General features: G+C 35.6%; 2 protein-coding genes across 3 annotated transcripts; one reads left to right on the top strand and one right to left on the bottom strand.

Annotated features, from left to right (window-relative positions):
- The first annotated feature begins 14721 nt into the window (after positions 1 to 14721).
- Positions 14722 to 20178, top strand: LOC122313016 (protein FAR1-RELATED SEQUENCE 5-like). 2 transcript variants are annotated; one of them, XM_043127710.1, is made up of 7 exons: positions 14722 to 15824; positions 16638 to 16720; positions 16818 to 16940; positions 17057 to 19348; positions 19442 to 19555; positions 19632 to 19712; positions 19802 to 20178. In XM_043127710.1, exons 2-7 carry the CDS (start codon positions 16658 to 16660, stop codon positions 19868 to 19870), a joined length of 2742 nt encoding a protein of 913 aa, XP_042983644.1. In that variant the 5' UTR covers positions 14722 to 15824; positions 16638 to 16657; the 3' UTR covers positions 19871 to 20178. The 2 variants fall into 2 exon arrangements, with proteins under 2 accessions (XP_042983644.1, XP_042983643.1); XM_043127709.1 differs by having other exon boundaries at positions 19629 to 19712.
- Positions 20179 to 20858: 680 nt separating this feature from the next.
- Positions 20859 to 23031, bottom strand: LOC122314429. The gene is made up of 2 exons (XM_043130035.1): positions 21394 to 23031; positions 20859 to 21291 (listed from the first exon to the last, which is right to left on the bottom strand). Exons 1-2 carry the CDS (start codon positions 21568 to 21570, stop codon positions 20962 to 20964), a joined length of 507 nt encoding a protein of 168 aa, XP_042985969.1. The 5' UTR covers positions 21571 to 23031; the 3' UTR covers positions 20859 to 20961.
- Positions 23032 to 23601: the final 570 nt, after the last annotated feature.

Below are 23601 nucleotides of genomic sequence, written 5' to 3'. Positions count from 1 at the left end.
GCAGTCTAAATGGCAGATTGACCAGCATAGGGCCACACATGACATAGAGCACTGGCAGTATTCGTCATGTGATTATAAGCACCCGAGTCTACATACCAGAGTTTAGTATAATTTTTACCTTGAAACCCCATGGTAGATAATGCTGAAATTAGCATCTGTTGCACCATTTCTGGTGTGCAGTAATTTGTTGCGGGAGGTGCAGGATAAGAGGAAGCACCTGAGGAAGAGCCATGTGCTACAGAAGTCCCGACGGGAGGAACAATAACAGAAGTTTGAAATGCTTGGGCCTGACGATTTTGGGGGCGAATACGACAGTCTTTGATAATGTGACCCTTCTTCTTGCAATAAGAACAATATTTCTTAGGACAATTAGCAGCAATATGCCCATGATCCTTATAGTAGAAACACTATAAGGTGCTAGAATATGCAAGTGGTCCTCGTCGTTGAGCAGCATAAGCTACAGGAGCGGACCCTATCAGAGAAGCTTGAGTACTAAGCCTTTGTTCTTCACGAAGTAACTCACCAAAACAAACATCAAGAGAAGGAACAGGAGAGAGATTCAGAAGAAAAGAGCGAACAGATTTGTTGAACCCAAGGTTTCAAGTTTCATGTGATTATAAATCTACACATGGATTTTGATGATAACAAATGAATTCAAAGAATAAAGGAGTTTCAAACTCAAGTTGTTCACACAATGAAATCAAGCACATCAAAGAACCAAGTATGAGCAAGAAGGAAACAAGTTCACATTAAAGTTATAGAGTAATATTGTAAATCTTTTAAAATTCGAAATTAGGATTAATGCTCAAAATTAATATTTTATCATAAAGCATTAAAATACATTTTCCACATGTGCATGAATATTTTTGAAAGATGATTGATTGTCATCTTTTGCATGTGTATGCCTTGATTAAAGGGTTGAACTTTGAAAATATTAAAAATGATTGATTGTCATTTTTCACATGTGCATGTTTTATTTGAATATTTTCAAAAGGGATTGATGCTTTTTTAGACTTATACAAAAGATAGATGATTTTGTTTGAAAAATTTGAAAAGTAAAGTGTGCTCATTTTGTCATATACAAAAAATAAAAGATTAGGTTTGGATTTTTTGAAAAGGAAAGTGTGCTCATTTTGTCATATGCCAAAAGTAAAATATTAGGTTTGATTTTTTTGAAAAAGTGAATGATGTTGTCTTTGATAATTGAAAAAGAAGAACCTTTTATTTGAATTTTTTGAAAAAGTGAATGATATTGTCTTTGACATATGAATCTTTTTAAATTTGAATATGAAGTATCATATGCCTATAAATAGATCATTTGAGAACTTCACATTCACAACACCAAGAGCATACAATATTCATTCAGAGCTTTCATTCTCTCTTCTCTAAGCATTGAGCCTTAATTCTTGTTCATTTTGAGAGATATAGTTTGCGCTGTATTGTTCTTATTTCACTCATTGAGGAGTGTTTTCTGATAACCTACCCACTATCAGCTCTTGTATCAGAAAAAGGGTGTGTATAACCCTTGTGTGTGTAGAAAGTATTCTACACGGGGAATAATTGAATCACCACGTGTAAGGTGATTGCAAGTGTAGAGGGTGTTCTACACGGATCCTTTGTAGCGGTGTTGTTCAAAGGTGTAATAGGTTTCTATCTCCACCTGAAGGAGATTGAATAGTGAATTTGGGAATCCTCAAGGGGTAGCTTGAGGCGAGGACGTAGGCAGTGGGGCCGAACCTCGTTAACATACTGAGTTTGCTTCCCTCTTACCCTTACTCTTTATATTTATTGTTATTTCATATTTTGTTTATATTTTATATTATATATTTGATTTATAATTGTTATTTTTTTAATACAACTCAATTCACCCCCCTCTTGTGTTATTCATCTGGGCAATAATTGGTATCAGAGCTAAGAGCTCTATTATAAGACTAACTATCTTTTGAGTTAAGATCTTATGGCTAACATTTCAGTTTCGTTTAGTGAAGGTCAATCTAACAGCCGGCCTCCACTCTTTTGTGGAGATAATTACTCATTCTGGAAAGTTAGAATGAGAATATTCCTTCAGGTTCAAGGTCGAGAAATCTGGAAATGTATTGTAAATGTACCTTATATTCCAACAAAAGTGGTTGATGGAGTAAAGGTCAAAAAGGAAGAAGAAGAGTTTGATCGTGAAAACGATAGACTTTATACTTTGAATTTAACTGCTATGAATTTATTATTTAATGCTCTCAATGGAAATGAGTTTAATAGAATAATGACTTGTGCTACGGCAAAAGAAATTTGGGATAACTTGGAAGTTACTTATGAAGGAACTTCGCAAGTCAAGGAATCAAAAATTTATATTCTTACTCATGAATATGAAATGTTTAAGATGAATGATGATGAATCTATTTCTAGTATGCACACTCGTTTTACTAACATCATAAACAGCTTGACAGCTCTTGGCAAAGTTTATTTCAAGGTGGAGATAGTAAGAAAAATTCTCAACTCTCTACCAAAACGCTGGGAATCAAAAGTGACAGTGATTCTTGAAGCTAGAGACCTCAAGAAGTTCAAAGTCAATGAACTCATCGGGTCACTTATCACCCATGAGTACACATTGAAAAGAGGAGAAGAAGAAGGAAAGCCAAAGAAGAGCTTAGCACTTAAAGCTGTTTCTCATGAAAGTGAAAGTGATGAAGATGAGGAAAATGAAGATAAAGATGAAGAAGTTGCGATGATAACAAGAAGAATTCAGAGGTTCTTGAAGAAAAATAGAACTCCTCCAAGGAAATCTTTCAAAAAGTTTTCCAAGAAAGATTCAGGTAAAAATGACACTTTAATTTGTTATAAATGCAATAAACCTGGTCATATCAAACCAGATTGTCCTCTGCTAAAGAAAGATCGAAATAAGGGCAAGAAAGCAATGAAAGCTACATGGGATGATGATTCAAGTAGTTCAGATAGTGAAACAAGCAATGGAGAATCAACAAATCTTTGTCTTATAGCTAAAGATGACATTGACGTAACAAATCTTGATAATATTGAAGATCCTTCATATGAAGAATTGCAAAATGTTTTAGAAGAGGTATATGAGGAATTTGACAAGTTGGGTATCAAGTATACTGCTTTGAAAAAGAAAAATTCTTCTTTAACAAACGAAATTGAAATTTTAAGAAAAGAACGTATCATTTTGAAAGATGAAAATCTTGAATTGAATAAGAAGAAAACCGATTTAGAAAATATTGTTGAAAACTTTACGAATGGAAAAAGAAATTTTGAAAAACTTCTTGTTAGTCAAAGATGTGTTTTTGACAAGGCAGGTTTGGGATATATGTCAAAACAAAAATACAAACTTTATAAAAATTTCTTTGATAATCATTCTACATCAAAGACTAATATTCAAAATTCTTTTCATAAAAATAATTTTGTCAAAAAAGGATATTATTATAATCATTCAAGTTTTTCATATATGTCACATACTATTTACAATTTTTGTAATAGAAATGGTCATAATTATCATACTTGTCCTATTAGAAGAAATCATACAATGACTATTAGGGCCATATGGGTACCTAAAAATCTTGTTTCTTCTAATACTAATAAATAAAGGACCCAAAGAACTTGGGTACAAAAAAAAAATCATTTTAATTGTTTTTATAGGTATGCATGAAGTCTTCCACAAGCAAAAACAAATGATTTTTAGATAGTGGATGTTCAAGACACATGACGGAAGACAAGATTAAGTTCTTTGATCTTAGATCTAAAGAAGAAGGACACGTGACATTTGGAGACAATTCGAAAGGGAAGATCGTGGGAATAGGTAAAATTGGTAATGAATCTTCTCTTATAATTGAAGATGTTCTACTTGTTGAAAGTCTAAAATGTAATCTTTTGAGCATAAGTCAATTATGTGATAAAGGATTTACAGTTACTTTCAAAATGGATAAGTGCATTATTTTGAATGATCATGATTGTAATATTTGTTTTATTGCTTTTAGAAACAATAATGTTTATACAATTGATTTTGAAGAAATTACCTCACAAGATGCTATTTGCTTTTCAGCTCAAAATGAAACTAATTGGTTATGGCATAGAAGATTAGGTCATGCCAACATGGAACTTATTTCCAAATTTTCAAAAACTGATCTTGTGAGAGGTTTACCAAAAATATATTTTTTTAAAGATAAAATTTGTGATGCATGTCAATTTGGTAAACAAACAAAAACTTCTTTTAAAACTAAGAAACATATTTCCACTACTAGACCATTGCAACTGATACACATGGATCTTTTTGGACCAAATAGAGTTGCAAGTCTAGGAGGAAAATATTATGCATTTGTTATTATTGATGATTTCTCTAGATATACTTGGGTCATCTTTCTTGCTCATAAAGATGAGGCATATAATGCCTTTACCAAGTTATGCAAGAGAATTCAAAATGAAAAGGGCTATACTATTTCAAGTATCCGAAGTGATAGGGGAAAAGAGTTTGTTAATAAAAATATTGAAATATTTTGTGATGAAAATGGTTTTGTGCATAATTTTTCTGCTCCTCGAACTCCTCAACAAAATGGGGTAGTAGAGAGAAAAAATAGATCTCTTCAAGAGATGGCAAGAACAATGCTCAATGAGAACAACTTGCCTAGTTATTTTTGGGCCGAAGCGGTAAGTACTGCATGTTATATTATAAATAGAGTTATGCTAAGGTCTAAGTTAGATAAAACCCCCTATGAGCTTTGAAATGAGAAAAAGCCCAACATTGGTTACTTTCATGTATTTGGATGCAAATATTTTATTTTGAATGACAGGGATAATTTAGGCAAATTTGATGCAAAATCTGATGAAGGTATCTTTCTCGGGTATTCTACTAATAGTAAAGCTTATAAAGTATTCAATAAAAAGACTTTGACTGTACAAGAATCTATGCATGTAGTATTTGATGAATCTAATTCTTCACTCTCCAAGAAATCTATTGATGAAGAAACAGGAGGTATAAATAATACGAAAAGTCTCAATCTCAACAAAGAGAAAACAATAGAGGAAGTTCAACATGGAGCCATCAGGAAAGATCATCAAAATTTAATACAAGATGCAACCAAACAGTGAAAATTTATGAAAGATCATCCAGTAGAACAAATTTTGGGAGAACCTTCACAAGGTGTAAGTACTCGATCATCTCTTAGAAATATTTGCAATCATACTGCTTTTCTATCTCAAATTGAACCCAAAAATATTGATGACGCACTTCTTGATGAATCTTGGATTCTAGCTATGTAAGAAGAGTTGAATCAATTTGAAAGAAATGATGTTGGACACTTGTTCCTAGACCCAAAAATCATACTATTATTGGAACAAAATGGGTTTTTAGAAACAAGAAAGATGAGTCCGGAGTCATTACTAGAAATAAGGCTCGACTTGTATTCCAAGGTTTTAATCAAGAAGAAAGAATTGATTATGATGAGACATATGCACCTGTCGCAAGATTAGAAGCTATTCGAATGCTACTTGCATATGCTTGTTATAAAGATTTCAAACTTTTTCAAATGGATGTTAAAAGTGTTTTCTTAAATGGTTTTATAAATGAAGAGGTATATGTTGAGCAACCTCCAGGTTTTGAAAATCACATTTCCCCAAATCATCTTTTCAAACTCACAAAAGCACTATATGGACTTAAACAAGCTCCTAGAGTTTGGTACGAAAGACTTAGTGGTTTCTTGATTGAAAAAGGTTTTTCAAGAGGAAAAATCGACATAACTCTTTTCATTAAATATGAAAATGATGATATTCTTTTGATTCAGATTTATGTTGATGATATAATATTCGGTGCTACTAATGAAAATATGTGTCAAGTTTTTACTAAGACTATGCAGGAAGAATTTGAGATGAGCATGATGGGAGAACTTACATTCTTTCTCGGATTGCAAATTAAGCAAGCAAAAAGTGGGACATTCATCAATCGATCAAAATATATTAAGGAATTAATGAATAAGTTTGGGATGGAAAATGCTAAGGAAATTGGAACACCAATGAGCCCATCAACTAAACTTGATAAAGATGAATCCGGTAAGCCAGTTGACTCGAAGATATATCGAGGTATGATTGGTAGCTTATTATATTTAACAGCCAGTAGACCAGATATTATGTTTAGTGTGTGCTTATGTGCAAGCTTTCAATCATCTCCAAAAGAATCACATTTAATTACAGTTAAGTGCATTCTTAAATATCTTAGTGGTACAATTAACCTAGGGTTATGGTACCCTAAGCACACATCTTTCGATCTAATCAGCTACACAGATGCAGATTATGCTGGCTGTAAAATAGATCGAAAAAGCACTGGTGGAGCATGCCATTTCTTAGGTCATGCATTAGTTTCCTGGTTTAGTAAAAAATAAAATTCTGTTGCACTATCTACTGCTGAGGCAGAATATGTTGCTGCAGGTAGTTGTTGTGCTCAAGTTCTCTACATGAAGCAACAACTTGAAAATTTTAAACTCAAGTATAATCACATTCCAATCAAATGTGATAATACAAGTGCTATAAATCTTTCAAAGAACCCAATACAACATTCTAGAACTAAGCATATTGAAATAAAATATCATTTTCTTCGAGATCATGTGCAGAAATGCGATATAGTACTAGAATTCACAAACACATACGATCAGTTAACAGATATTTTCACAAAGCCTTTACCAGAAGATAGATTATGTATGATCAGAAGAGAACTAGGTATGATGCATGCTATGAATATCTCTTAAAAGATAGACTAGAGTCAATAAAAATAGAGATAGATTTTTTAATACTTTTACATAAACTTGAGATTCTTAGCCTCATGTTTGAGACGCTCATTCTCTTCATACAATATCATGTCATTCTTATCCATGGGAACCGACAAGCGGAATGAAGAATCTAATAAAGATTTAAACTGTTTATTCTTCTGCCGAATGATTCCTTCCCTTGTGTGAGACTCTTGAACAATTTGTTGAAGTAAAACAATTTGTTCTTTGAGCTTTTCAACTTCGTGATTTTTGGCTTGTAGCCGCTGAGAAAAAGCAACAATAGAGGAAGAGTAGCGAGTCCCAAGACTCACCAAGTCATAAATAGCATCAGAATCTGATTTATTAGTCAGATTATTATTTTCTTACTGCAACATGGCACCAATGACAGCTGCAGAAAGGACAGGAGGTTGAGGTGCAGAATGCCTCATGTATAGATCTAGAGAAATGTTAGAAGAATGAGTCATTGAGAAAAGAATAGAAGGCTTAAAACGAGAATGCTGAAGGAATGCAGATGAGTTATAGAGATGAGATGAAAACTTGATGCTGATTGGATAAACTTTAGGACTGATTTTATAGAGATAGCATAAAGAATAAGACAAACTATTGTCTCTTCAAATCTTATTTAGTTAAAAGAAATACAAGATATGCTGGATACACATTGTCAAAAGTTTTCTTACTAAGCCAGCGAGATTAACAGTAGATTGTCCCTATTTTTCTAGTAAACGATGAACCTCTGCTGTTATCTGCCGGACCTTGTATCTGAACCCTTTCTCGTTCCAGCTCCTCTATTCGTGGTTGCAGATTATGAGCATACCAATCTGCAATTTTTTTCAACTCTTGGTTTTCTTGCTTTAGCCTTTTATTCTCACTATCCTTATTAGCAAGCTTCTTCGTAACTCAAATATTTGCATGTTAAGATGATCAATTTCACTCACCCTCGCCATTAACCTCCGAGACATGATCGTAACAGAGGCAGCATATTGACTACTGAGCATTCTTGATTCTGCAATAATCTCAGAATCAGCCTTACTAGAAAAACGGTTCACTGCTCCTATCATGGTATTGACGGCCTCAGGAGAGAAGATTGATGATTGATGCGTCAAGGGTTCCTGATTCAAGTCTAGAACATTAGTGGAAGAGAATTGCTCAGCCATTCTATCGTTGTGGAAAAACAGAACTCAGGTCAAGAAGCGATTATTTTTTTGGCATCCGATAGATGAAAATGATCATTTTTTTATAGCAACTCAGAGCCTTCAATCACGTTTATCAACAACATCAGGTGATTGTTTAAATCTCCAGCCGCACTAAATTCATAGAGTTAGGCCTAAAGACTTTGCAGCATTTGTCGGGTCACGGACGGCTCCTTTTTCAACTATCTACAGTGACTATTAAACGCATCGTTTTCTTCAGTCCATTTACTTGCTGCCGATCCTTTTTAATGATGCCAAAAGGGGGAGAAGTTTTAGATTAGAACATTAACATTGTTTAAATTACTAAACTTGTTATATATGCTTGGAATTATATTTATATTTTTGCTTGAAAAACTAACGCATATTTTCAGGGGGAGCTTAAGTATTAATACAGGTTTCAAGTTCTATTAAGTATTTGTCATCATCAAAAAGGGGGAGATTGTTGAACCCAAGGTTTCAAGTTTCATGTGATTATAAATCTGCACATGGATTTTGATGATAACAAATGAATTCAAAGAATAAAGGAGTTTCAAGCTCAAGTTGTTCACACAATGAAATCAAGCACATCAAAGAACCAAGCATGAGCAAGAAGGAAACAAGTTCACATTAAAGTCATAGAGTAATATTGTAAATCTCTTAAAATTCGAAATTAGGATTAATGCTCAAAATTAATATTTTATCATAAAGCATTAAAATACATTTTCCACATGTGCATGAATATTTTTGAAAATTAAATTTGAAAATTTTGAAAGATGATTGATTGTCATCTTTTGCATGTGCATGCTTTGATTAAAGGGTTGAACTTTGAAAATATTAAAGATGATTGATTGTCATCTTTCACATGTGCATGTTTTATTTGAATATTTTCAAAAGTGATTGATGCTTTTTTAGACTTATACAAAAGGTAGATGATTTTGTTTGAAAAATTTGAAAAGTAAAGTGTGCTCATTTTGTCATATACAAAAAGTAAAAGACTATGTTTGAATTTTTTGAAAAGGAAAGTGTGCTCATTTTGTCATATGCCAAAAGTAAAATATTAGGTTTGATTTTTTTGAAAAAGTGAATGATGTTGTCTTTGACAATTGAAAAAGAAGAACCTTTTATTTGAATTTTTTGAAAAAGTGAATGATGTTGTCTTTGACATGTGAATCTTTTTAAATTTGAATATGAAGTCTCATATGGCTATAAATAGATCATTTGAGAGCTTCACATTCACAACACCAAGAGCATACAATATTCATTCAAAACTTTCATTCTCTCTTCTCTAAGCATTGAACCTTAATCCTTGTTTATTTTGAGAGATATAGTTTGCGCTGTATTGTTCTTATTTCACTCATTGAGGAGTGTTTTCTGATAACCTACCCACTATCAGCTCTTGTATCAGAAAAAGAGTGTGTATAACCCTTGTGTGTGTAGAAAGTATTCTACACGGGGAATAGTTGAATCACCACGTGTAAGGTGATTGCAAGTGTAGAGGGTGTTCTACACGGATCCTTTGTAGCAGTGTTGTTCAAAGGTGTAATAGGTTTCTATCTCCACCTGAAGGAGATTGAATAGTGAATTTGGGAATCCTCAAGGGGTAGCTTGAGGTGAGGACGTAGGCAGTGGGGCCGAACCTCGTTAACATACTGAGTTTGCTTCCCTCTTACCCTTACTCTTTATATTTATTGTTATTTCATATTTTGTTTATATTTTATATTATATATTTGATTTATAATTGTTATTTTTTTAATACAGCTCAATTCACCCCCCTCTTGTGTCAGTCATCTGGGCAACAAGATTCATACTCGGGACGAAGTTTCATAAGGAACTGATCACGACGACGAGTCTCGTGAATATTTTGAATAGTGGACAGAGAGGCAACAGGAACATCTGTGGTAACCAAATCAAAATATTCATTCCAAAGAGTTAGGAACGCGAAATAATAGTCTTGGATGGAACAATTGTCATGTTGAGACATGGCAATCGTATGCTCTAACTGAAAATGACGAGCACCGTTATCTTGATGATATACTTTTTTTTAAGTAAATCCACATTAATTGAGCGGTGCGATGAAGTCGTAAGTGTGTGATAATATGTGGCTCAACCGAGCCGAAAAGCCAAGACATAATCCTAGCATCAAGCATAGCCCAATCCTTGGATTTATCAGGGTTGGATGCACAATCAGTACCGTCAATATGACCCCAAAGATCTTTTCCCTTAAGAAAAAATTCAAATTGAAATGTCCACATAGAATAATTATTACCTGTAAACTTGGTACACAAATGTGTGAAGTCCATACTAATTAAATGGTACACACAAAGGCCAAAAATATCACAAAGGGCGAGACAAAAAGAATGGACTAAATGAATTATAATTATAAATATCACAAAGACCACGTGGAAGACTAATGGAATCCAAGACAAGACAAAAGAAAAGGATTATAATTATCAAACTATAATTATCACAAAGGCCACGTGGAAGACTAATGGAATCCAAGACAAGGCAAAAGAAAAGGATACAATTATCAAGACTCAATGGCCCACGGCAGAAAACAAAAAAGAATTATAGTCAATGTGTTTGACTATGCTTAACAGCCTGTACTCAAGCTGTATTCCATGGCAAAAGAAATGAGCAAATGGCCAAAAAATAGTATTGCCGACAGCAGGAAACATATTTGCAAGAAAAAGATAATCGGCTAGCAGAGTTGCTGAAAAAACAGAGAAATAGAGTTGCTGAAAAACAGAGAAAGAGTTGCTGAAAAACAGGAAACCAAGCTCAAGAGACGCCGAAATCAAGCACAGAACCAAGAAAATAAAGAAACAGCACAGATCCAGCCGAGACACAAGACCAAAGGTACCGAGGATACCAAATCACAAGAGAAATATATGAGACACAAGAGAGAAATCTAAAAATTCGAGAGAGACAATCTTAGGCTCTGATACCATGTCAAATGGATTCAATGATCCTTTCAGAGGATTTCCTCCCATTTTATAGAACGAATTTACATGACTATGTACTGTCTATTTTGAGCAGGAATACCACCTAACATGTGATTCCTTCAATTACGTCTAATGCTTGACAGCACTGTGTGTAGCACCACCTAACATGTGAGGCCCTAAATTACGCCTGATATTTAGCAGTCATGTGTAGCTTACAATCTAAAATACTACAACTATACAATATTACAAATAATGAGAGGATTGCTGTACGTTGACAGAATCTGTTTGCCAAAACACTACGAATACCAAGACTTGGGTTCAGTGTCCACCTACATGAACCTGTTCTCAAAACACCTCATACAATTGGTAAAAAAAGCACATTTACTAAATTAAAGAAAAATTAGGAATGTGATTCCAGAAAAAAGTATCAAACCTCATTGGTGTAACCCATAATGCAAACCAAATGGCCCAGAGTCAAATAAACTCTATGCAAAATGAGAAAAAGTGTAAATTTATTGTTGAACACCCGTTCTCTCAAACCTTTGTTGAACCAAATTTGTGGGAGCAACATGTAATTTGTTCAAAGGCAACACCTTTCTTTACTTGTACTTGCAACTTGTTCTAAAGGAGCAAAATGAACCAACAAACTTTGGTAGACATGTACACCGTTAGAAATGAGGGACAACTGATGGTCCCAAATATAAAAAGAAAGTCGAATTTAAAACCAAAAATATTTTCTTCCAAGCAAAACCCTGTAGCACGGTTTGAAATTAGTGATATCAATGGTCCTAAATATAACAAGAAAGTTGAATCTTCCATGCGATTATATGTTAATAAATGAGAGAAATACAAGCAAACATATTTTCTTCCAATCAAAGCTTTCTTTCTTATCCAGCAGATTGCATACCAAGAGGCATAGATTACAATTAGATAGTAGTTATTACCAAGACCATCTTTGGAAATCCAAAGATAGTAATTTTTTGACCCAACCACGTAGTATGTCTGGTTCCTCTCCCTTCTTAGTGAGGAAGCTACACCCACAAATTTATTTGGAGACATGAATGAACATAAATGAACGCAACTCCTATCCTTTTACATGCACAGCTCACATTCCACAAAAACGAATTAAGAAAATGAGAAGAGAATGGAGCCGCCAACAATATCAATCAAATATTACTAATTATTAGTCTTTGTTGTCTACTTATAAACCTACTGATATGATCATATATATATATATATATATATATTAAATAATTTTAAATATAAAATATTTAAATAAATAATTACTCAAAATGTCTCACATTAATCCATATATAACTAAACATGTTAAAATTTAAAATATTTTTTTTAAAATAGTTTTGAAGTTAACTTAAAATGGACACATCAATCATTATTTATAATTTTTTTTTTTATCATTTTCATTACTTTATCATTATATAATTTTATTACCTATTCGTACTTTTACGTATGTCATTCTACATAATTATAAGTTACGTACGTCGTCAAGCGTGACATCTACATGATTGAATGATTCAAATGCCAACTCGGATTAAAATAAGATTGTCCAGTAGTCCTTCTTGTGTTCTGGCCTGGCCTCTGGAACGTTCCTCAACAGTTAATATTTAGGTTGTGTTTAGATGTTGAGTTAAATTAAATTAAATTTTTTAATTATAAATAATAGTAAATTGAGATAGTGAAGTGAATTATGTAAAACCCATCGAAAATGAGTTTAAATATATTTAAATATGAATATGGATTTAAAACTATTTATAAGAAGTTAAAAAATATTATGGATCTCAAGTGTAAAGAAGTGTTGAGTTGAAAATTGAGATGAGTTTTTTTTTTTTTTTTTTTATTTTATTATTATTATATTTGAAATAGACTTTAATTCATTCTTGAATGAACGAAGTTACAGTTGTGACCAATAATAATAGATAACAAGCTCCGATTACAAGCCAACTACCCATCGGTTATACGCTCCCCCGCACACAACTTTTATTGCGTCGGACAATGTCTAAAATTTCTAAGCTCTCCAATGACAAAACCGTACTGAGATGCGAGACTCTATAAAACAAAAGTGTCCATCTCGACTCGTCTGCGAAAAAACAACATAATACATCTCCACCCTCCATGGGAGGAGAGGAACTACCCAACCTTCACCCTCCATAGGAGGATAGGACTCACAACCCTCATCCCGAAAAAAATAGAGGTACTTGCCTGTTTCAAAAATATATTTATTTAAACCTAAAATAAAAACAACCCTAACAGACCATTGAAAAAACAAACTATTTATTTAAACCTAAAATAAAAACAACCCTAATAGACCACTGAAAAAACAAACTAAACACGCACTATGCTCTCCATAGGCGCTGTATGCCCACTAGCCTTTCGCCTAACCACTTTCTGCACATGAGTTTTCTGACAGCACCCCACGATCTTCACGCGTAACCTGCAGAGCACTCCTCCACGAAGCACAGCAACCAACAGAAACATAACCACTACGTAGAGCAGCAAGCTTCTCACCGTCGCCAGCTCCAGCTCCGTCACCGTCAGCCCCAACCCATAACCACCAAGACAAGCCATCCTCCACTTCGGCTAGAAGAGAGACAGAAACCAGAGATGAAAAATCAGAGACCAAGCACCTAACCACTGAAAACTTATTTCTAGAGACGAAAACCATAAACGAGACCAAGAAAACCTCAAAAAACTGCGTCACCCTCACTTCGGCCACCACCCACGAGAATCTCAACCCTGAGCTATGCATGAACTCCACCCCAGAAGATCACCTTATCCCCCCATGCACCTCAGCATGAATCTTAAAAAAAACAAAACTCTGTTTTTCATGGATAAAACAGAGCACCTTAAACCCCACGGGATTACACCCAAGCCTACAAGCAATCCAAACACTTCTGACGGCAAAACACTCGGACTCTGCCCACACCAGAGACCCTTTGATTTCCACCATGCCCAGCTACGTAGTTTAGTTATGGTGGTCAACTTAGAAATAATCTTCAGACCACACCATTCCACGACCAAAAAATGAAGTCGAGGCCCTTCTCCTCCATCGCGCAAACATCACTCCGCCAACCGCAAGATTTATAATGGAGGATGACTTCGGGCTCTTTGGTCGGGAGGTGGAACTTTCAACCACCATATCACCGCCAAATAGATGCTTTATTTGTAAACAGAAGAAACTAAAGCAAAAAAACAGAGAGATGGAGGGAGGGGAAGCCTAGGCTCCCATCTCCCTCAGACGGAATCGATGCCTTGTTTTCTAGAGAGATGGAGGAGCTTCTCTCACTAGGGTTTTTTTTAGTGCAGATTTTTTTGAGATGAGTTTAATATATAATTTGATAATTGTGTGTTTAGATATTAGACTTCGTTTAAAATTAGAATAAATTGAGTTAATCTCAATATATTTCAATAATTAAACAATTTGGTATAAACATAACGTGTGGATGGATATACGTGCCTTCGAAGAATATGTACATGCATGCTACGTACATAATTATAAGTATTTATTTGTTCTAATTTATATTTATGGAGCTTATATATATATTTATATTATAAGTTAGCTGTTTTTAAGATATTATTATCTCCCTATTAAATATCTTTAATCTTCGTCTAGAATTCAATGCGTCCAACTACTCTTCTCAAATTAGTCCCACTATCCCAACAGCCTGGAGTATGACTGCTTGATCATTGACCCGCCCAATCAGTATTTTGGTCCGACCCGACGTGGCCCGCAACCAAGAACCATAAGAAATAATCCGATCTGACCCGAATGGTTTGGGTTGGGTAAACCAGCGGTTTTTGTTTTTTTTTTTTTTTGCCTGCTTCCTGCTCTATTTCTCCTCAACCCCGTAAAGCACCAAATCACCGCTTCCTTTGCATCTCTTCTCCAAAAGAAAGTCTGTAATCACTCAAAACATTCTTAACAAAAAATCCAATTCAGTGCCTTTGAAATCTCTCTCATCCCAAGCCACCTTAGCTGCCTTTATCTTCTCTACTATTTCCCCACAAGCTATCCTAGCCCTTGACAAGCCCGCACCCCCTCAACCCCCACCAGTAATTGAGGTCAAACTCACCAAATCTAGCCCCTCAAATCCCTCGCCTTTCTCACAAAACCTCCTCCTCACAATCCCAAATCCCCAATCCCAGAACAACTCTGACCTCCCAGAACGTGGCCAATGGTGATACAACGAATTCTTGAACGCAGTGAAGATGGGCAAAGTAGAGAGAGTTAGATTCAGCAAAGACGACTCTGCTCTTCAGCTCATCGCCATCAATGGCCGCCAAGCCACCGTAATTGTACCCAAACTTATTTTTTCCGAGGAGTATTAACTATAAAGCCCATATTTTCATCGTTTCGTGTATCCCAATAGAACCATAGGGTTTCTTATAAAGAAGTGAGACCAAACAGAGACATGGTGACAAAGCCCTCATCTTCTTGTAAGAGAAAAGGAACATACCTCCGTTGGAAACCCACGCCAAAGCTATTCTTGGAGCTACGGCCAAAGAGAGAGAGTGAGAGTGAGAGAGAGAGACCCACACCACCGTCTATGAGAGAGAGAGAGAGAGAGAGAGACATGCTAGGGTTGAAGACGAACGGAGATACTCAGATCAGAACTGCTATATACCCCCGGGGAGTATCCCCGCCGCGGCATCTCGGCTGACGTGGCAGTTGCCACGTCAGCCGGTAATTTAAAAAAAAAAAAAAAAAAAAAAGAAAAAAGTTCACGCGGGATTTTGGGTGGGGGGGGGGGAAAGCATTTCACGTGAAACAGAACTGTTTGAACTCCAGTTCTCCCACCTCGCCGACGAGCTGCATTTCACATTTTTGCAGCTGATTTGAGCTGCCCTGAGCGTGGGAAAGAGAAGAAGCCGAGCGACGAAAGCTGCGCAACAGCCCAAATCGGAACCAGAGACCGGAACCGACGAGCTTCAACTGGGTAGGCAGCTTGTTCTTTCATCTACATTTTTTTTGTTCTTTCATCTACATTTTCTTTGATCTGCATTTGTGGGTTAAGATTAGAACGGTTTGATAATGTGAAGTTGCTCTGCCGTTGTCGTTCTCTGTTAATATATATATATATATATATAAATATATATATATTTTTTTTGACAGAAATTTAAGGCCGATTGCTTAGTATTCATTTATATGACAAAACAAACCATGAAATGTGGTTTTTTTTTTTTTTTTTTTATAAGTACAGAATAAAAATTTACAGAATAAAAATATTTGCAATGGATACGAGAATCGGGAGTTATAAAGAGGAAGCAAATATTAATTTACCAACCAAACGAAGCCAAGAAACAAAGATTAATTTACAGATAACAATATTTCTTGAGTGAATTCAAAACCAAATTGTTCTTTTGATAGTAATAAATTGATGACATTACAACGCATATTAAAATAGGAATAGATGGGAAAATCTATTTATAAATTAAAATGGATTTAGAGAATAGATGAATTGTTTTTTTTTTTGAACAATTAGTTGATTGTTTATTTCATTATTTCATTAACAATAGTTGATTATAAATGGTTTCTATGTTTATTAGCATGCACAATCTGTTGTTAATATATAAATGTGGCACCAGTTAATGAAGATACAATCTGGCACCAGTTGATGAATATAAATGTTAATATATTCATGTGGTAAGAGACTTGAGGTTGCAATTAATACTATGTGGTCATATGATTAAATGGAATTTATCAAGTATTTATGATGATAGATTTATTTGTTTGACTTAATTGTTGACAGTTGTGGAATATTTTCCCAGCATGGAAAAGGAGAAAGAACAACCAACTACGCAGACATCCAATAGCTCAAATCCCCCATCTAAGGTATGTATGTTATATAATTGGAAAAATATTTAACATTTGTGCTGTTGATATTTTGTTTTGCAAAATACATTTTGAACTTTATCTAATAACATGTTAGGCCATACCATCAACTAGTCAGAACATTCCAAATTATATGTCTGGTTACTTTGGACCAGTGCCTACGTGGTCACCAACTTTTCTACCATATCCGGCTGCTAACCAATATCCAATCAACATACAGGTAGTGATAACTTATCCTAATTTAGTAGCCATAAGTAGGCTTTGTTGCAACTATGAAAAGAATCAGGTGGCTTAATTGCAATAGTTTAATTGATGATCTTTTATAATTTATTGCAGAATGGTGGTTACTCATTTCAACATAACATGGAACCGCCGAGTCACCTCAGCAATACAAGCTCTGCCACGAGTAAAATAGTTGGTTCAGGGCTGGATAATACTACTGATGGTGGGGAATCTGAAGCGCCATGTGGATCTCCTATAGTTGATGACTCGAATAATGGCAGTGGCGAGAAATCCCAGAATGTCCAAATGGTTAATGATGATACGATTGATGAGCCAAAGTCGGGAATGGAGTTTAATTCCGTTGAAGAGCTATTAAGTTATTATAAGGAATATGGTAAAAAATGCGGGTTTGGGGTGATGATAAAACGGACTGAGAGGGAAGAAGATGACTCTGTTAGATACGTCACTCTTTCTTGTGCCCGTGGTGGGAAGGCTCGGAATAGGACGCTGAATGTCGCCAACCCACGTCCGACAGGAAAGACGGAATGTAAGGCAAAGATTAATGCCTTAAGGCAAGATGGAGTGCTTCGGTTGACGACAGTACATAATATCCATAACCATGGTCTAAGTCCAAAGAAATCTCGCTTCTTTCGATGTAATAGAGAAGTTAGTGATGCCGTAAAAAGGGTCTTAGATACAAATGACTTGGCTGGCATCCGAGCTAGTAAGAGTTACGGATCTCTCGTTGTTGGTGCGGGTGGATTTGAGAATCTCCCATTCTTGGAAAAGGATTGCCGTAATTATATTGATAAGGCAAGACATCTGCGACTTGGGGCGGGTGGTGCTGGAGCGCTCCAACAGTATTTTTTACGGATGCAATACAAAAATCCTGGGTTTTTTTATATGATGGATATAGATGATGATGGGAGGTTAAAGAACGTCTTCTGGGCAGACCCTCGTAGTAGAGCAGCATACCAGTATTTTGGCGATGTGGTCACATTCGACACCACGTACCTAACGAATCGATACGGTATGCCGTTTGCACCATTTGTTGGTGTAAACCACCATGGGCAGTCAATTCTGTTAGGAGCAGGCTTGATTTCTAGTGAAGATACAGAGACATTTGTGTGGTTATTCAAGACATGGTTGCAATGCATGGATGGTAACGCTCCGAAGGCTATTATCACTGATCAAGATAGAGCGATGAAAAATGCAATCGCAATTGTCTTCCCAAATAGCCGGCATAGATTTTGTCTTTGGCATATACTGAAGAAAGTTCCTGAGAAGCTTGGCTCTTATGGTACGTACAAAACTGGGATGAAGAGTGCATTGATGAAATGTGTATATGACTCCCAATGTGTTGATGAGTTTGAGAAATGTTGGGATCAGTTGCTTACCACTTACAACTTGGGAGATAATGCGTGGTTGCAGAGCCTATACCTTGAGCGTGAGCATTGGGTACCGGCATTTTTGAAAAACTGTTTTTGGGCTGGAATGAGTACAACGCAGCGAAGCGAGAGCATGAATGCATTCTTTGACGGTTATGTACATTCTAGGACAAACTTAAAGGAGTTTGTAGACCAATTTGATAATGCATTGAAGAAAAAGATTGAGAATGAAAATCTTGCTGACTTCCAATCATTTAATGTGACAATCCCCTGTATATCTAGATCTCCGATTGAGAAGAGGTTCCAAGAGTTGTACACGATAGCTAAGTTCAAAGAAGTTCAACATCAAGTCAACGGTATCATTGACTTGAATCCAAAGTTACATAATTCTGTTGGTGCAATAAAGACATATATGGTTGAGGATGAAGTTTGTTTGGAAGAGTTCACTAAGTTGGTTAATCATTCTGTGGACTTTAGTGAGGAAGACGCAGTCGCAAAGTGCTCATGTGGCTTATTTGAGATGAGGGGGATATTGTGTCGTCACATTTTGGCCGTATTCAGGTGTAATGATATTAAATTTTTGCCTGATATTTATATTTTAGATCGATGGAGGAAGGATATTAGAAGGCGATACACATTAATCCACAGTAGCTACGATGCAGGGGAACAACACGCAGATTCGAGCAGATATACCAGTCTCTTACATATCTGTTATCAGATGATTACTTATGCATCGAGTACGAGAGAGAATACTGAGGATGCGAGAAATAAGTTAAATGCAATGATTGAGTTGTATCGTGCTAATCAAGAAGGCCCATCGATGACTCAAATTGGTTCCAATGTTGAGAGTAAGGCGAATGACACTATAGTTGGTGCTTCTGGGGAAGTACGTAGTCCACGTGTTGTACGAGGCAAAGGCAGACCTCCATCTTTAAGGAGAGCATCCAGGATGGAGATAGACATGCGGAAAGCTAAAGCAAAGGCGAAGAAAGCACCAGCAAAGGGGAAGCGTAAAGAGGTGACGGATTTTATTTTAGGCCGCATTTTATTTATATGATATTAATGAGGTGACGGATATTTAATGTATATTTGTTTGTTAATTAATTCTTAGCGGGATGGAGGAGATACCCATGTCGTGGATAAAGGAGATACACCTGTGACGGAAGTATACAGAAATTTATTTGGCCCTTCTGAGATGGTTGTCTCTAATGTTGGACACATGCAGGTATAGTAATAAGATTAATTTTATTAAACTTTGTTACAATGTATGGCTGTATAACTTAACTTGGTGAATCCAGCAGGCTATTCCCGAAAGAGGTGACGTGGCTATCGACATTACTGGAGCCCAGTCTCGAGAAATAGCTATTCAGAGTCAAGAAAGCGTAAGTAGTATCAAAGTTTTTCTATGAGTTTAATACAAATTTTCCATAAAGTACCAACAGAAATTTATTTTGTGTTTTATCTCCAACAGATGGAAATTGGGTTGGAAAATTCACAATTTGTGCACTTCCGATTGGACGGATCACAACCTTTGGAATGATGTGACGGACGTGTTTTTGATGGTTGGATAATGTGTGTAGGATGAAATATGTGTGTAATGAGAGATTTAGGGACAATCTTGTGCACTTGGATAATGTGAAGTGATTTTATATGTCGTCACAGTTTGATTTACTGATGGAGTGACATTTGTTGTGCACTTGGCTAAGATGCTGGGTTTTTTTTGTGTAGTTGATGAATTTGGATGGATTTAGGTAATTTTTGTATATTAAGTGCACTTGGATTTGGAAAAACTTCGGTTGAATTTTTTGTGTAGTTGATGAATTTGGATGGATTTAGGTAATTTTTGTCTATTAAGTGCACTTGGATTTGGAAAAACTGTATTTGAATTTTTTGTGTAGTTGATGAATTTGGATGGATTTATTTAGGTAATTTTTGTCTATTAAGTGCACTTGGATTTGGATTTTTTTTACTTTTTCTGTATTTGTCAAAGGAGATTTGGATGGATTGTGCACTTGGAACACATTCTAATTATTATTGATTGTATTTGAGGCTTGGTAGGAATTTATAGCTTGATTTCCGTACAAAACTGGTACATGTGGTTGTGCACTTAGTGTGTACATTTATTGGTTCCACTCGGCTTTCTACCAACTTTATATGCTGGTCTGGTATTTGATGTATATTACTTAGTGACTGGTGACAGTATCCTATTGATTGTTCCGAGCATGCATGGATGTATACGTTGATTTGTCAAATTGGTTCCCAATTGAGGCTGTCATTATTAGCCTAATCTGCACACTATGTCAAGATTATAATTTGACATCCAACTGCCGTAAAATTCAAATGCTATATGATTGCTAAAAGGCAATTCATATAGCATTCTGGAGACATCCATATATATTACCAAAAAATTCCATTTTGTAACCAAAATTATAATAGCAGATTAACCATATTAATGATTAAAAAAGTTCCTTCAACCTATCTTTCACATCCATACATATAAAACAGTAAATAAAGTGCAACCAGGGGCATATTTAACACATTGATCAACAACTACCACAAATCCACTTGGCATAAACACATGTAATAATTCCCAATATACCTAAACACATGACTACTAACAACAATCCCAAATTACTTATAAAAAACTAAGTAAAATGCATGTAAAAATACTGCACAACAATAAAGAGAAAGTAGCGTGCATAAACGCCTTCTTTTAGCTTCTTGTGCGTTAAGCACCAACTCCTTTTGCATAACCTCGTCGCTTTTATTGGACAGCACCATCTGCACCCTCTCGAGGCGCTCCACTATCTTACGGAGCTCAATCTCCCGCTTTCCGAGCAGCTCAAGTAGCTTCTCCACATCTCTCTCTTTCTTTAACAGTTCATCAATCCTTTCTCTATATTGTAACTCAATCACTTCATTACCATCCAACCACTTGAAAAACTTACAGTATGGTAAGCCCTGCTCAATTCATTTAATGCATATATTAGACATCTTTGAACTGTACAATATATTAATCATTAGATAAGAAAAATGTTTTACACAACAACCAAAGGCTATTACCTGCGTATTATACTTTGAACACCCTAAGAAGGGCCGTCTAGGATTTTTTGTAGTAGTTGACCATTTCAATGTGGCTTCCAGCTCGCAGAAGCACAATTCTTTTCCCAACGTACGTTTGGGATAAGATGATGAAGATATTGATGAAGATGATTTTGACATTCTAAGATGAACCCCCATAAAAAAATTGAATAACAGTACATAATGATGCTGTTATTAATGAAGATAGCAACTTTTACCAAATGTCTATAGTTGGTACAATATTGTGGAACCTTGAGCTCTTAATCAACACATTTTATCAAGCAATAGAGGAAATTTTTTAGAGGTGCTGGCCGGCCTCCAAGATTTGAGGAATTAGCTAGCTACCAATTAGGCCATCATGTGGCCCATGCACCAATTAAAAGATGACAACACGCAGCTGACAATTTGTGTAGTATATATTATAGCAGCTGACATTTTGAACATATATATATATATATATATATATGTCCAAGAAAATGACTAGCTAGATAAGTGGATATGGACCCTTATATTGAGAATGAAATGTATATGGTTAAAAGTGCATATCGATTCTTTAGAGAGAGACAGATCAGAAGCCCAAATAAAAGCACAAATGCAAGCAAAATAACAGCTCTTTGACATGCTTTATGGAAGCTAAAATTCCTAACAAAGCTTCTCAACAATTCAACTAAAATCACCAAAATCAACTAAGGGCCTTTCATCCGAACAGTGAATCCTGTATTCAAAAGACAATTAATTTTACAAACTAGACAATTAATTTCATGCCATTTATTATTATTATTTTTGTTTCTGATCTGTCAAGTCCTGTTACATGGCTACTCTCATTTGCCTTTCCCCCATCAACATTAGATTACTTCAGAAAGAACAGACTAAGCTTCTCAACTATATACACTTAAACAAATAAAGTCACACATCTTAATCCTTAAAAGAAATAAAATAAATACACGTCTTAATCCTAACTCAGAGAAGGGCAGACGATATGTCCAATAATGACTGATCAATCCCCAGCAATTTGGTGTTATAATGGCAAATCATAATGTTTTCCTAATCATAATACCAACTTGCATTCATAAAGAAAAATTCCAAATTTCAAAATATGGGAATAAACTGAATGGCCGATGATCCAAAATCAACTACTCAACTAATTAACACTTTCAAAATCAGAATCAAAATCACAATTTCTAGTTTCATTCATAAAACTAAAATCAACCAAAAAAAAAAAAAAAATTAAACCTGGGTTCTCCGAAGAAGATTCCAGCTTCTCGGGTTCGTGTCCCGACGGGGAGAGGGAGGCCGAGTGGCTTCACGTTCCTGGGTTAGGCTTGGTGTCGCCTTCAAATGGGTTCTCTGGGTTAGGGTTCCTCAAGGCTAGCGTCGGATTAGAGGGATGATGAGAAAGGAGAGATGAGAGGGATCTGAGAGGGAGCCGAGAGGGTTAGGGTTAGGGTTGGAAGGGTTCTCTGGGTTAGGGTTCCTCAAGGCTAGCGTCGGATGAGAGGGATGATTTTCCTGAAGAGAAAGGAGAGATGAGAGGGATCTGAGAGGGAGCCGAGAGGGAGCCGAGAGGGTTAGGGTTAGGGTTCGTGGGGATGGGGGATTGAGAGGGAAGAGAGAGATGAGAGGGGGGACGAGAGAGGAGTAAAACAAGTCTGGGGTGGGGGGGAGGGGGGAAGCAGACCCGAGCCAAAGTCATAATGTAAACGGCGTCGTTTACATTATGACGCCACGTAGGACTCGAGGCCGCACCGGGGATATACCCCGGTTGCATATAGAGTTTTCCTACTCAGATACGGGACCTACGGGTTGGTTTTTTGCTACAGTTTCGCTCGCAAATTTCTTTAGATGACCCGCTTATAATTTTAATCTGATAAAATCGGGTGGATCTGATCGGATCAATCGGGTCAATCGGTTTATATGTATTTTTGCATAGGCCTAAGTATGAGTTGCATCTCCAACACTTTTTATTATTAATTTATTATTATTATTATTAAAAGTTAGTTACGACCTATGTTTTTACATATATATTTTATCCCACCAAATAAATCAAAGCATAAGTTTTTTCTTATTATTATACATTAGATAATTTATTTCATACTAAAAAGAGTTTTATAATTTGACATACAATTACGTCGATTTGTAATTATATTTTAAAATTAATTTTTTATAGACCAATTGTTTTTTAACGTGAAA

Source organism: Carya illinoinensis, chromosome 6 (assembly GCF_018687715.1).
Source record: "Carya illinoinensis cultivar Pawnee chromosome 6, C.illinoinensisPawnee_v1, whole genome shotgun sequence".
NCBI classification, from domain to species: domain Eukaryota; kingdom Viridiplantae; phylum Streptophyta; class Magnoliopsida; order Fagales; family Juglandaceae; genus Carya; species Carya illinoinensis.
Note: the sequence above shows the minus strand (reverse complement) of the source record. Positions and strands in the feature narration are given on the sequence as shown.